Source organism: Acanthisitta chloris, unplaced genomic scaffold (assembly GCF_000695815.1).
Source record: "Acanthisitta chloris isolate BGI_N310 unplaced genomic scaffold, ASM69581v1 scaffold1933, whole genome shotgun sequence".
NCBI classification, from domain to species: Eukaryota; Metazoa; Chordata; class Aves; order Passeriformes; family Acanthisittidae; genus Acanthisitta; species Acanthisitta chloris.
The window spans coordinates 12,536-25,954 of NW_008666348.1; the positions used below are offsets into that span (position 1 = coordinate 12,536).

General features: G+C 39.3%; 1 protein-coding gene across 1 annotated transcript; it reads left to right on the forward strand.

The window, feature by feature from the left end:
• Nucleotides 1–3,751: 3,751 nt before the first annotated feature.
• Nucleotides 3,752–11,949, forward strand: RNF32 (ring finger protein 32). Its single transcript, XM_009072061.1, is given in 8 exon segments — nucleotides 3,752–3,868; nucleotides 4,768–4,817; nucleotides 4,819–5,036; nucleotides 9,246–9,388; nucleotides 11,040–11,072; nucleotides 11,515–11,546; nucleotides 11,548–11,605; nucleotides 11,836–11,949. Coding segments are annotated over 8 exon segments (765 nt in total).
• The last annotated feature ends 1,470 nt before the right edge of the window (nucleotides 11,950–13,419 follow it).

Sequence of the window (13,419 nt, forward strand, 5' to 3'; positions counted from 1 at the left end):
TAGATTGGCTCTTTGGCTGCTGCATTGTGTTCTAGAAGACCAGAGGCTGTTGAATCTGTGACTCTGTGTCCTATTCCTTCAAAAAGGCTTTAAAACTTACTACACCATGTGATACCTCAACCGAGTACTGCAAACCTGTAGCTAAAATTCTCATTTTTCCTAAGTCTTCTTCAACAGGAGTCTGTAGAAGTCGATCATTCTAGACAGATCTGTGATTTCAGCACTATTTAAACACACAATTAACATTTAAAAATTATACACATGGATAAAACCAGGTATCATTAGTCACTTATTAGTCACCTTCAAAACAGGCAGCATGTTCATTATGTTAATGTCCTTGGAGTGTTTAAAGCAACCTTTTGCATTTGAAGTGGAGGCTCTTGGTAAAAGGTGGCACTTAATAAGAAATGGCAATTAATAAGAAATGGCAATTACCGAGCATGTTCCTCTCCAGAAGATTGCAATATGAATTTTAATTTCTTCCTGACCATGTAGCAGCTAAGGCTAATACAGACATTTTAGTTTAGAAGCAGTAGGAAGTACAGTAAAAGTGAAAACCAAAATAAGAGACGACACTAATCTTCTCTGAGTTTCAATTAAGGCCCAGCACCTCCGGATTAAAGGCTTATTTTAACGAAATGCCTTAATTAAGCATACATGTGTACAGGATCACCTTAATGAGGTATGACAGAAATAGAAGAGATGGCAAACATTATTTTAAAAGAAGCTTATTAACAAGTAAGAAATTCAGTCAAAGATTCCTTAAAAAAAAAAAAAGAAAGACAAGAATTGTGAACCAAGTTTATGCATAAAACAGCTAAATCAAAATAGGTACAAGAGGTATTTTTCAGTATCTTTGTACTCCAATTGATACATATTAATGATTTTTCTACACATCAGTAGGTTTGATTTTGTAAAGAAAATCAAGATTTCTGCTTTATTTGCTCATTTAAATTTATTGCTAAAAATCTTCAAAAGTTTATATAGTAAAATATCCCTCATCACATTACTGAGTCAGGTTTGGTATCAGGCAAACTTGTAAGTTCACTTTAAAAACCATTATTTTATCTTTTTATTCCTGCCTTTAGAAACAATCAGTGATTTCATGTCATTTTAAAGATAGCCACTTCAGTTGCTTTTTACATTTTCCCCAACAGTACAGAGAGGTATTCTCATTTGCAGATTTGACTTTAAAGTAATTACTCATAATTACAGAGAAGTGCATCCAGTGGATTAATCACTCCATTTATATGCTGCTGGAAGGATTAGTCTCAGGACAGCCTCACTGCTTTTTGCTCAGAAAATGTCAGTTTCACAAGAAAACAAATCTCTCAAGTCAGTAGCAGCTGAGAAGGACTCTGACAACTATTTAAACCCAAAAGATTAAAGAAATGGCACACCTGGACTTGAGGCAGCATCTGTATGAGAAATAGTCATTGTCATGAGAAATAAAAGGCTGCCAAGTGAGAATAACCAGGAAAATGGCCACAGGAAATCTACACTTCTTCTAGGGGACTAGAAGTACCTTTGCATCATTTTGGATCTGGAAGAAACACATCTAAGACAAGGACAATGCTTCTGGCTCAGGAAGCCACACTGAAGCCTGGAAATCCTTGAAGGAGCTGCTGCAGTACATGAAGTCTTGCCATCTCCCTGAGCCATTTGGTGCTTCTGGCTCAGGAAGCCACACTCTGAAGCCTGGAAGTCCTTGAAGGAGCTGCTGCAGTACATAAAGTCTTGCCATCTCCCTGAGCCATTTGCTTTTTTGCTGTGGCCAAAGATTGGACACTAGGTGACAAATATCTTTGTTTGATCCATATGGATACTGTTCATCTGTTCTCTTTGCATAGATTTATTCATCATTTTTAATGGTGACTCTTAAAGAGTTGCCAAAGACACAGGTCACCCAAAGTGGCAGTGAGAAGCTGGTGAAGGGTCTGGAGCACAAGTTTTATGAGAGGCTGGGGTTGTTTAGGCTGGAGAAAAGGAGGCTCAGGGGGGACCTTAGCACTCTCTACAAGTAACTGAAAGGAGGTGGTAGCCAGGTGAGAGTCAGTCTCTTCTCCCAGCTAACAAGCAATAGGACCAGAGGAAACAGCCTCAAGTTAGGCCAAGGGTGGCTTAGATTCAATATTAGGAGACATTTCTTCGCTGAAAGGGCCAAGGGTGGCTTAGGTTCGATATTAGGAGACATTTCTTCGCTGAAAGGGTTTTTAAACATTGGAACAGGCTGCCCAGGGAGGTGGTAGAACTACCATCCCTGGAAGTCTTCAAAAAAAATGTGTAGATGTGGCACTTAGGGACAGGATTTGGTGGTGTTTGTGACAGTGCTGGGTTAATGGTTGGACTCAGTGATGTTAGAAGTCTTTTCAAACCTAAATGATTCTATAAATCTATGCTAATCACAGAGCCTGCCTCCCATCTTGCCACCTGCCAGGTTAAAAACAGCTCTGAAGTTAAAAATACACAGTAAAAGTTGAAAAACACAGAGTGAAAAACAGTCTTCAAGGCCAAATGCACAAGGAGGTTCTGCCATCACAAATGAACACTGACCCCCACGGTACCACATAGGCACAGGGGCTAAAGGGGAAAATACCAAGCAGGGAGGGTGGGAGAGAACAAGCATGGAGCTTCAGTGCTGGGGAAAATCACCAAGGAGCCATTCCCAGGGACACCCCTAAGGGCACTGAGCAGGGCCTGGCCAAGAAAGGCTCCATCCAACCCACTGAAGTGAGGACCAGGCTGGGAGGTGCATTGCCCAACCATACGGCCACAGAAGTGGGGCTGGGGCTGTGAGAGGAAAAAGGACAAAAGATTGAAAAGTGCAGCAAGGCCATGGGCTGGAGCAGGTGCAAAGCCAGGAGCAAGGCCAGTGGTGCCATCAGGGGGACAGGCTGCATGGCCTGGCTGGCAGGGAGCAATGCCCTCATAGCATCATTATGGTTGGAAGAGACTCCTAAGATCATGAAGTCCAACCATTAACCTAACACGATCAGGTCCACCACTAAACCATGTCCTTAAGCACCACATCTACACTTTGCTGCACAGACACAGTGCTGCTCCATGTGTGGGGCCATGGTGGTGACAGCACTGCCCCTCTGGTCACACCATCCTGAGCCATAACTGGAAACCTCAGGGCTGGCTGTGATAGCAAAGGAAAAACTACACACTGAAATGTCCAGCTCTGGGTCCCTCACCAGAGAGAGGACAGGGACCTGCTGGAGTAAGTCCAGAGGAGGCCATGAAAGATGATCAGGGGGCTTGAGCACCTCTGCTATGGACACAGACTGAGAGTTGGAGTTGTTCAACTCAAAGAGAAAGATCTAGGGAGACCTTATAGCACCTTCCAGTTCTTAAAGAGGCTGCAAGCGAGCTAGAGACACTTTACAGGGCTAGGGAGGGATAGGAAAAGGGGGAATGGCTTGACACTGAAAAAGGGTAGATTTAGATTAGACATTAGGAAGAAATTCTTTACTGTGCTGAGGCACAGGAACAGATTGCCAAGAGAAGCTGTTGATACCCCATCCCTGGAAGTGTTCAAGGGGCTTTGAGCAACCTGGTCTAGTGGAAGGTGTCCATGTCCATGGCAGGAGGATTGAAACTAGATGATCTTTAAGGACCCTTCCAACCCAAACCATCCTATGATTCCATGAAACAGAACAGTGTTGTAATGCAGTAGCTCTTATTTTCTAGAGCCAGTGTTAAAGGGTCTCACCTCCCTCTCTGCCAGACTCCACTCTGCTACTGAGCCATGTTCTCCTGCTGCACCAACGAGGATGCTGAGATCACAGCAAGCAGCTTCAGCCCCAAAGGGGCTGCTGACCTCATCCCTGTTGTATGTATCACAGACTTCCTTGTCTGCAGTAAGGTAATCTTGCAGAGCAGTTCAATGGGGTTTGTTGCTACAGTCATATTTTTCCTCAGTTCAGCTTGAAATTTTTGACTCCTGCTATTCTGTGTACATTACAGGCAGTCCACTGGGGGTGAAATAAAGCTGACTGGAGAGGACAAACTTGATGGTTTGTGGATCCAAAGTTAACTTCTGTGCCTAGAATAGATGGTAAGCTCTCTCCCATGGGAGCACCAGGAGAAAACGAGTGAAATTATAGGTTTCTCCTCTGATGTGGCTCTTTCTGCTGAGAAATATTATTCATGCTCTTGCACATGTCTACTTGTAAAGATACACAATTCTTGTAAAATCAGTTAAAGATTATCAATGAAACCTCATGATTTTACATGGTACAAATTCACATCTTTTAAAATACAGAGAAGGGTGGGGAGAAATGGAGGAGTAGGTAGATAAGCCCATTCCCTGTATAAAAATAATACATTCTTGTTTATATTCAGGGTTCTGGAAGGCAAAGTTAGCCTTTGGGATTGTTTTTAATCATATGAAGTTAAAATGTGTTCGGGCATGCCAAACTTTTATAGTCCATAATGAGTTTATTGCATATAACAATTATGGGCCCAGTAATTAAAACTTTAAAATTACCAGTGTTTTATTTAATATAAATGATAAATCAAAGATTTCATTTGACTTTTTATAAGTTAAAACAAGGATGTGTCAGAAACATCAATCTTAAATTTCATATTATGGTAATTGTATGTTAGGATTCAAGTCCTGGAGTTGTATGTGTATAAAAGCCTTTGACAAGGCAAAAATGTTGGCTAAGAGGAGAGTTTCTTTGAATTTAGTATAATATGTATGGTTTAAAATAATTTATAACAATAATTATTTGAGGTTGGTTGGGATTTTTTGCTTTTCAGGGCTGCTCCTCCAAACCAGAGATAATAGCAGTTTCTGCAGTTGCTCTAGTGTCATATAATACACAGTCATCAGCTCCAGGATCTTTCATTTGCAGATCCTTTTAAGTCAAGGACAAGAAATACCAAGAACATTTACAGACCTATGAGGAAAGAAATGGTCAGAATAGCAGTAGCTGCTGGACTAAGAAAAAGCAGCACCCACCTTAGAGACATGGAAGGTGCAGAAAAGGAGTATTTTCTTGATCCCAGTCCTCCACAGCTAACATTAGGTAAATCATTCTGATTTGTAATTTTTGGTTTTATTTCAAATAAGCTAAAAGAAGGAAGCTAAGCTCTCTGTTCTGTAAGATAATTTAACGTTAAACAGCATAATATCTTGTTTTAAAATTTGTCAAAATTCAGCAGTTTAGGCCATTAGGTAAACAATGGAATTGCTATCAGGAGCTTGAATATGTCTTTTCATATCTGAAATGTATTTAAAAGTATTATTCTTGTGACAATGAAGGTAAAAAGGAAGAAGCTAGTGCATCCTGATGAAGACAAATTCTTTATGAAGAGGTGAGAAGTATTTTACACTTTTTAATGTATATTGACTGTCATAACTTTCTTTACTGTTCAAGTCTCAAGAAAACATCCATGATTATGATACTGTATTTATTGGGGGGAATATTTTATCATTAAGATTATTTTTTAAGTCTATTTGAAATGGTGCATTTTATTCTGTAAAAAGATATTTACTAGTGCTGCATGAAATGTATTCTTTATTAATATATACCCACCTTTACTCAAAGTTAAAAAGCTTTGCTTTTACAATGGGCCTGGGGCTAAACCCAGGAGGAATTAACACCTGTAGCTAAATACCTTTTGCAAATTTGGAAGCAAACATGCAACAAGATAAAAGTCACAGATGTGAGGACTTGGAATGATGCCTGGTGAGAAAACTCACTTTTAAACAGCATAATACAGTTGTAGAGCAGCCACAGATGATATTGCTTAGAAAAACAAAGTCAGGGACCATCCTAACAATCCACGAAACCAAATGTGCTTCTTGCCTCTGTTTCACTCTTCCACTTCCCTTACCTAAATATTTCTACAGTATTCTTGCCATGAACATTTTGTCTCCATAATTTCAGTTGCTTTGATTAGGCATTACTTAAAGGACCTTTTGGCTCCACAATTTGCAGTTTGAAGCATAATAAACTTTCATCATCATTAGCAATGATTTTATTTATTATTTTTCATGAAAAAAATCCCTTAGGCCTCCTTGAAGATCATGTTGCCTTTGCTGTAGTAACTGTCACAATCATTTCAGCTCTAAAGGGAACCATGTAAACCAGTGCTGCTCCATATGAGCAGACACTTGGAATCAGCTGAAGGTTGAGGGAAACTTTAGGTAACACACATGAAATGAGTGTAACAAGTGCTAGGGCAAAGGTAGTAAGGCAAGTTGATTATTCCTATGTTTAGATGGTTCTAGTTCTAAAGATGCAAGGGTGTTTTTTTTTTTCTTTGGTTCATTTTGAAGAGGAACTTGAAAGAAGAAAGGATAACAGGGGGAAAACAGCAAAGAGGTACCAGGGTTAACACAAATATAAATAATGAGTGATTAAGAAAGCTAAAGGTTGTGGTGAAAAAATGCAGCCCAAGTGTGAGCATGTTCCCTGCAATTATAAGACAGACAAAGCATTTTCTCTTTAAATCTCAGCATTGACTGAAATGTCCTCTATGACTTTTCATACAAATGATCCAAAAGAATGTGCTAAAATATGTTTTACAACTGCAATTGTTTCTGGGGTTTGCTTTTTAGTATTTTCACTGACATTATTTTAAAATGCTTGAGTCAAACTTTCTCTTCTTAATAAGAGTTGTGTGGTTTAAACCTTACAGCTGCAAAACCACTTGGAAAATGTTGTGGGTATTCAACCAAAATCTCAAAGGGTTCTATCATTCATTTTTTCCAGTCCTAAAATCAGATAATAGTTTAAAGGTTAGTGCATGTAATTACTTTGCTTCATTTTAGGAAAACTAACTCGGTTGTAGATGTGTGCATCAGCAAATGGATTGGGCTTGTCAACTTGATGCATAAGGATGAAAATTCTTGGCTGCCTTGAGCTGTGATAAATGTACATTTTCATTGGTTGCATTTTTTTCAAAGTGCTGCTTTGCAAATATCTTCATAGAGCCTTTTGCTTTGACCACATATCCCTTCTTGCATTTCCTGCTACCAGTTTTCCTTTGTCAACTATGTTCTAGAAGAGTTTTCCTTCTAAACACCTGTGTAGTATGTCCCTCACAAATATCCCATCTGGCAGATATTTTTTAGAAGTTAGGTTTTGCCACCAATCTGTTCCTATTTGGCAGCTTTAATAAGCATTTTTTTCCTTATTCTGGGGTATACAGAAGGCTTTCCACAAAGCCATCTCATTTTTTTCCTTAATACAGTGTCTGACCACAGTGCTTGAAAGGAAATCAAGGGTAAGCATTTATATGTTGTGATACTCTTTCATGCTGTGACTATTTGCTTCCTTGTTCACTTCCTCTGTACCCAGATTTTCTCATCAGAAAGGGCTGTCACTCACATACATGTTGGACTATCAAAACAGCATCTTGTTTCTTGATACCTTTACAGAGGGAACAAAAGTAAGAAAGTGGGGTCTATGTGAACCAAACCACATGTGGAGAAAACACTCTCCATGTTATTCCCAAAGCATAAACTGACCCAGCTTGAAGCCTCCAAGCCATCCTAGTGTTCTAAGATATGGAATCAAGTTGGTTTACTTTTGAAGGATGTCATGAACTCACAGGTTAGGCAGATAGTACAACTCAAGGGAAGAAAGCATTACTTGTCATTCCTTTAGCACCTCACAAAACTTCTTTAGAAAGATCAAAAGCAGTTTGTGCAAATTTTAAATGATTAACGATAGACACCTGTAGATGGATGCGCTCAGAAGCAGAATTTCTGTCTCAATAATTAACAAATCCTGGCCTAGAATAATGAGATGCTTGAGCAAGGGGATCACCAAGAACCTCATTCTCTGGTTTGCTGGGATTCCTTTCCCTAGTACAATGATTTCGATACACAAGCTCCCTCATGGGGTTTTGAAAGCTTATATAGAACAAATATGTGCTGCCTAGTAATGTCTGATTTGTGCAAAGATTTTGGTGTGAATGAGTTTACGCTTCCCATTTAGAACTAGAGCTGTCACCAAGGTGTCATCAGCTTGCATTGCAGTTATTGTATGTCCCTCCTCTTTTCTTGTTTCCTCAGACATCATTGAGGCCTCAGCACAGACTCATGTTATTGGCTTATTACACACACCTTGAACATTCCTCCATGGACTTGGGCCAATCCACACAAGCTGCCTCAAATATGACAAAGATCTGTTCTTTGCTGTACCTCCTAGCAAATGTTTTTACTACTGAGATATTGACCCTGGACTTCATCTGCCATTCCTGCAGGCAGGAATATTGTACTTTCACTGATTCTGTCTTTAAGGAGGCAGAGATTTCACATGAACATGTAGCCATGCATTTGAGGTCAACAAGCTCAGCCATGGCAGTGACACCATCACTGGTGTTTTGTGACCATCTCTTTGCTTCTTTATCTTCTTCTTTTCTTTTGGCTATGTCACCATCTCATTACTTCAGTATTTTGCAGCAGTAACAGTTTTTTATCACACCATTTTTTTCATTTTTAGTTTTCAGAATACCGCAGCAGCAACAGTTTTTTATCACACCGTTTTTTTTCATTTTTAGTTTTCAGAATACAGAAATGCAATGCTGAAGCAAACATCACAAATTCATTCTAACAGATGTTTTATTTATACTGATTGTTGGAAATTATGTTATTGTGCATTGTTACATCTTTCAGTTAATCCCACCCTGATAGCTCTGAAAAGGTATCAAAATAAATCCAAATTACTCAGCAAATAAAAGTTTACATTGAAAAAAAATCCTGCATGTAAAAGAGGTTCTGATAATTACTGAGTAGCTAATTCATTAATGGTTGGAAGGAACATTAAAGATCATCCAGTTCTAACCCCCTGCCATGGACAAGGATACCTTCCACTAGACCAGGTTGCTCCAAGCCCCATCCAACCTGGCCTTGGACACCTCCAGGAACAGGGAATCCACACTTTCTCTAGGCAACCTCTTCCAGTGCCTCACCACCCTCAGAGTGAAGAATTTCTTCCTAATATCTAGTCCAAACCTGACCTCTTTCAGTTTGAAGCCATTCTGCCTTGTCCTATCACTACATTACCTTGTCAAAAATCCCTCTCCATCTCCCTGATAGCACCTTTATGTACGTAGTAGAAAGAAGTTTGTTGCCTGCCAGTGGTTTGCCTGATGATAGATTCATATGAAGTATCTGTATAAACTATTTCTAAGTGCATTATTGATGAATTTCATATGAAGAAAATCCATTGTCTGCAAATGCCAGTGGGTTTTATTCAGTTATTTGTTGTTATGGCCCACAGCTTGGAAATCAAGCCTAGCTGAGCCTTGTTCCTTGCCATTACCTGCTGAAGAACAGATATAAAGGAAGCACAGAGCCACACAGCATGGAGACTCCACACAGCCTTGTACAATATGCAGGGAAAAACTTGCACTCCAGCCTAGGGTACATGTATAACTGGTTAATTGTGTAGACTACACAATTGTGTTCACTTTTTTTTTCTTGAATGACTATTGAAAGCCATTAGCTGGAGCAAGAAAGGAAGGAAGAATTCTACTGTAGACACCATCTAGCATTTAATAACTGGACCCAGCAATCAGTGTCCAACTCTGATAGTATTTTGGACATGACATGGTAGAGGAAGGTTTGTGGTATTTGTTCACTTCTGAAGTTATGACAGCAGAGAAGGTAATCAGCTTTTTTATCTGTTCTTGCAAAGCAGGTATAGCCTAATTTCTGCTTCATTTAAACTCCTCTTAGATATGGTCCTGCCCTTCATTCATCAGAATGGTACACATCTGCTATTTATAGATTTCAAGATATATTTTGTTTTCTCACAAGTTTTGTAAATTGCAGCTTAGCACTAGAGTTATTTCTATTTGGAAAATGGAGGTAGGTGTACATTTAATCCCAGTCAGTCATTCCTTAGGTTACCTGATGAAATGCCAGCATTTTACCCTGATGGCTTTGTTCAGTGCATGTGTGGAGCATAAGCATAAATACATCATGCTTTATTACATTCTCTCATCTATCATCTTGAAAATATTACGCAAAAGGGACAAGTGACTGAGTGAAGAGAGTGCTGCTTCAGAGAGGTGATGATGGTAATTAGAGGAATTATCCCAACTGCTTGCAAGTTTCTTTCCACAGTGCATTTTTGGGTAATTTTTTTCTGTCTGTTCTCCCTTTTCATTTTTCTAGAAGATGTTTTACAGTCAAATCTGTGCTGTGAATCAAAGCCTTTCAATAACCTTAGATACAGAGGGTTTGTTTCTTTTTAGAAGGTGTACAACTGTCCAAAGACAGGTGGGATGGATCTGGAAAGATCTGCCAATTTTTGGCTCCCCTGACAGTCTGAAGCTTGACAAGAGGGAGCGAAAGACTGAACTCATTAAAAAGGTTACTTTAGATTTGGCACAAAAAGGGAAATGCCTCTGGAATTCTCTTTGTCCCTATTAGCTTTCCTCCCTCAAGGGAAAAAACCACTGTATCTGAAAGCTTTCCCCTCAGCTGGCTGCTAGCCATTAATCCTCTTGTGTTTGCCAGCTCAATAGTGCTCACTATTTCTTCTGGTTTTCACTTCTTTCCCAGTTTTTCCTTCCTCTAAGAGCCAATTGCCTTTTTTGTCCAAGTCTGTATCTTTTGTCGGGATGGAGATCATCAGCATTTGGTGGGAATTTAGGTCAGATAAAGATGAAGTTTTCTTGTAGCCTGTGAACATATTTTCTCTTTTGTTTTTTTTAGTGTGTGTGAAATGCTGCATTTGATGTTTATCCCTTCTTGAAATTTAACTTCTCTGTTGGGAAAAAAAATAATCAGCTTTCATTTTAAGTGTTTGTTTTATAATCTTTTCCTCCAGTCGGTAGCAGTTGCCATTTATTGGTTTTTGCCCCTCCAAGTGTTGTTAGCACAAAATTGACATATTCTCAAACTAATTTTATTTTCACTGGAAAGATTGCAGTAGTAGCAGAAAGAAACTGATGAACTTTCAGGCAGTCAGAAATTTTCTTGTCAGCATTTTTTACTTTTCAGCTCTTAGAATGCTTTAAAGTCAGGTTTGGCTCTTGGGGTTATTTTTTTCCCTTTGAAAAAACAGGTGCTGCATTCATGTTCCCATGTACTCCATAAAGTGAGTACATTTTTAGATAACTATTCAAGCACATAATACATGAGTATTTTAATTAAACTACTTAAATTGATATCTTAATGAATTAAATGTAATCATCTTGAAAAGTAATTTTGATTCCAGGTTTTTATGGGAAGAAATATAATTTAAGGCTATTTTATGATGAAGCAATTTATTCTTTTTTTTATTACCTTTTTTAAAACCATATGGGAAAACATAGCTTGCAACTGAGCTCTACATGGATATACTAAGCTAGAAGAGTTTAATTCATGAAATTTCATGTGGATTTACAAATTTCTCTTAACCCTTTAATTTTAAAAATATACATCTTGTAGAGTATTCATGGATTGATGAAAAAAAGTGTTTTTACATTCTGTAATCTGTCCTGTTTCATTCGTACCAACAGCATAAAATATATTGTAAGTCATGGAAATTATTTTTTGAGGTATGCCTGAAAACCTGAGAAAAATTTATAGCTTAAAATTTGCCCTACATATAGAAAGGAACAGTATCAGACCAGAGTGATGCATAGTGGGGCTTGATTAAAATAAATTGTGCTGTTGGCTAAGCCTCACTTCAGTTACAGTTCTGTCTCTGGCCAGTATTTCTAAACAGAGTTCCAAATGTGTTAAACATTTAATAAGAAATGAGACAGAATGAATATAGGACAAGAACTGAAGTTTAAAAAAAGAATGCATGAAAATCTTGTTTCCTATAAAACACACTAAATTTGAGTTTCCTCTTCTTGAGTAAAATTGTGTCTTAGAGATTTCAAAGTTCCTGCAGGGGATATATTGCTAGAAAATGTGACAAAGACTTGAGAGAAACAGTGCCTCCTAAGGACAGCAAATTAAGAAAATGACTATTTGAGAAAAAGTAATGTTCCATTTGCTTCCTTGGTCTGTTTCTTCAGTGTGATTCAGCTCCCTTAAATCAGAACTCCTGAATATCAGCTCTCTACCTTTCCATTTATTCCTCCTTGTCTGTATCAAAGAGGCAGCACTAGAGTCACTCTGTTGTTTTGTCAGTCAGTTTGTCCCATCCTCTTTAGAATGCAGAGGTAAGGAAACTAATTTAAACATTTTATTTGAAGACCTGCCTTTTGCCAACAATACTGGGCTTTTTGTGAGTCTCTGTGTTTCTCTTCTCTTTTTGATAAATCACAGTGATCTGTTTTTCCTCTAGAATTATATGAAGGGAGTATGGTAAGCAGAGAAATGAATATATCCATAAACAATCATGATTTCTTTTTACTGTCATTGTTCTCTCACTGAACACTGGACCAGATAGTTCCATTCTGTGCCTTTGCCCCACTCTAACTTCTGCTCAGATGCAAGTCAGACTGCAATAAATTAGGGTCTTGACCCCATACAAATGAGGCCAAACCAGGTTCAAGCATTTTGCAGTGAGCCTGTTTGCCTTTCAGCACACAACTGCTGCTGCAGAGTCCTGTGCAAGCCTCAAGTTCTCCTTTGTCAACTTCCAGTCTTTCCTCAGTGTGCTGGTTTGAGCTGGAGTAGAGTTAACTCTCTTCACAGAGGCTAGTATGAGGCTATGTTTGGGTTTTGTGCAGAACACAGAGTTGATAATGCAGAGATGTTTTTGTTATTGCTGAGCAGAGCTCACACAGAGCCAAGGCCTTTGCTGCTTTCCATACTGCCACACTGGCAAGGGAGTTGGGGATGCATGGGAGATTGGGAGGAGACACAGCTGGGACAGGTGACCCAAACTGACCAAAGGGATATTCCATACCATAGGACATCATGCTCAGGATATAAAGTGGGAGGAAGAAGGAGGAAGGGGGGACATCTGGAGTGATGGTGTTTGTCTTCCCAAGGAACCGTTACGCGTGATGGTCCCTGCTCTCCTGGAGATGGATAAACACCTCCTGTCTGTGGGAAGCAGTGAATTAATTCCTTGTTTTGCTATGCTTGTGTGTGCAGCTTTTGCTTTCTCTATTAAACTGTCTTTATCTCAACCCATGAGTTTTTGTAGCTTTTACCCTTCTGATTTGCTCCCCCATCCCGTTGGTGGGGGAGTGAGTGAGAGGCTGTGTGGTTCTTGGCTGCTGGCTGGGGTTAAACCACGGCACTCAGTTTCATCACAGCCAGCCAGCTCAGCTTCTCAGTGACAAAACTGCTCAGCAACAGGCAAACTGAGAGAAGCCAATGGCCAGCCCAAGTCACCAGCCAGCCTGGTCCATCCCAGAGAGGAACAGAGCCCCACAAACTGCCAGACACATACCTAGCTGGTCCAGGCAGCTAGGAAAATCCCCTCCACCAAGCTGCCAGCTAAAACAGTGCTAGGTTTAAACCAATGCTTAAATCAGCCCCTTGGCTTTCTGTTGGTT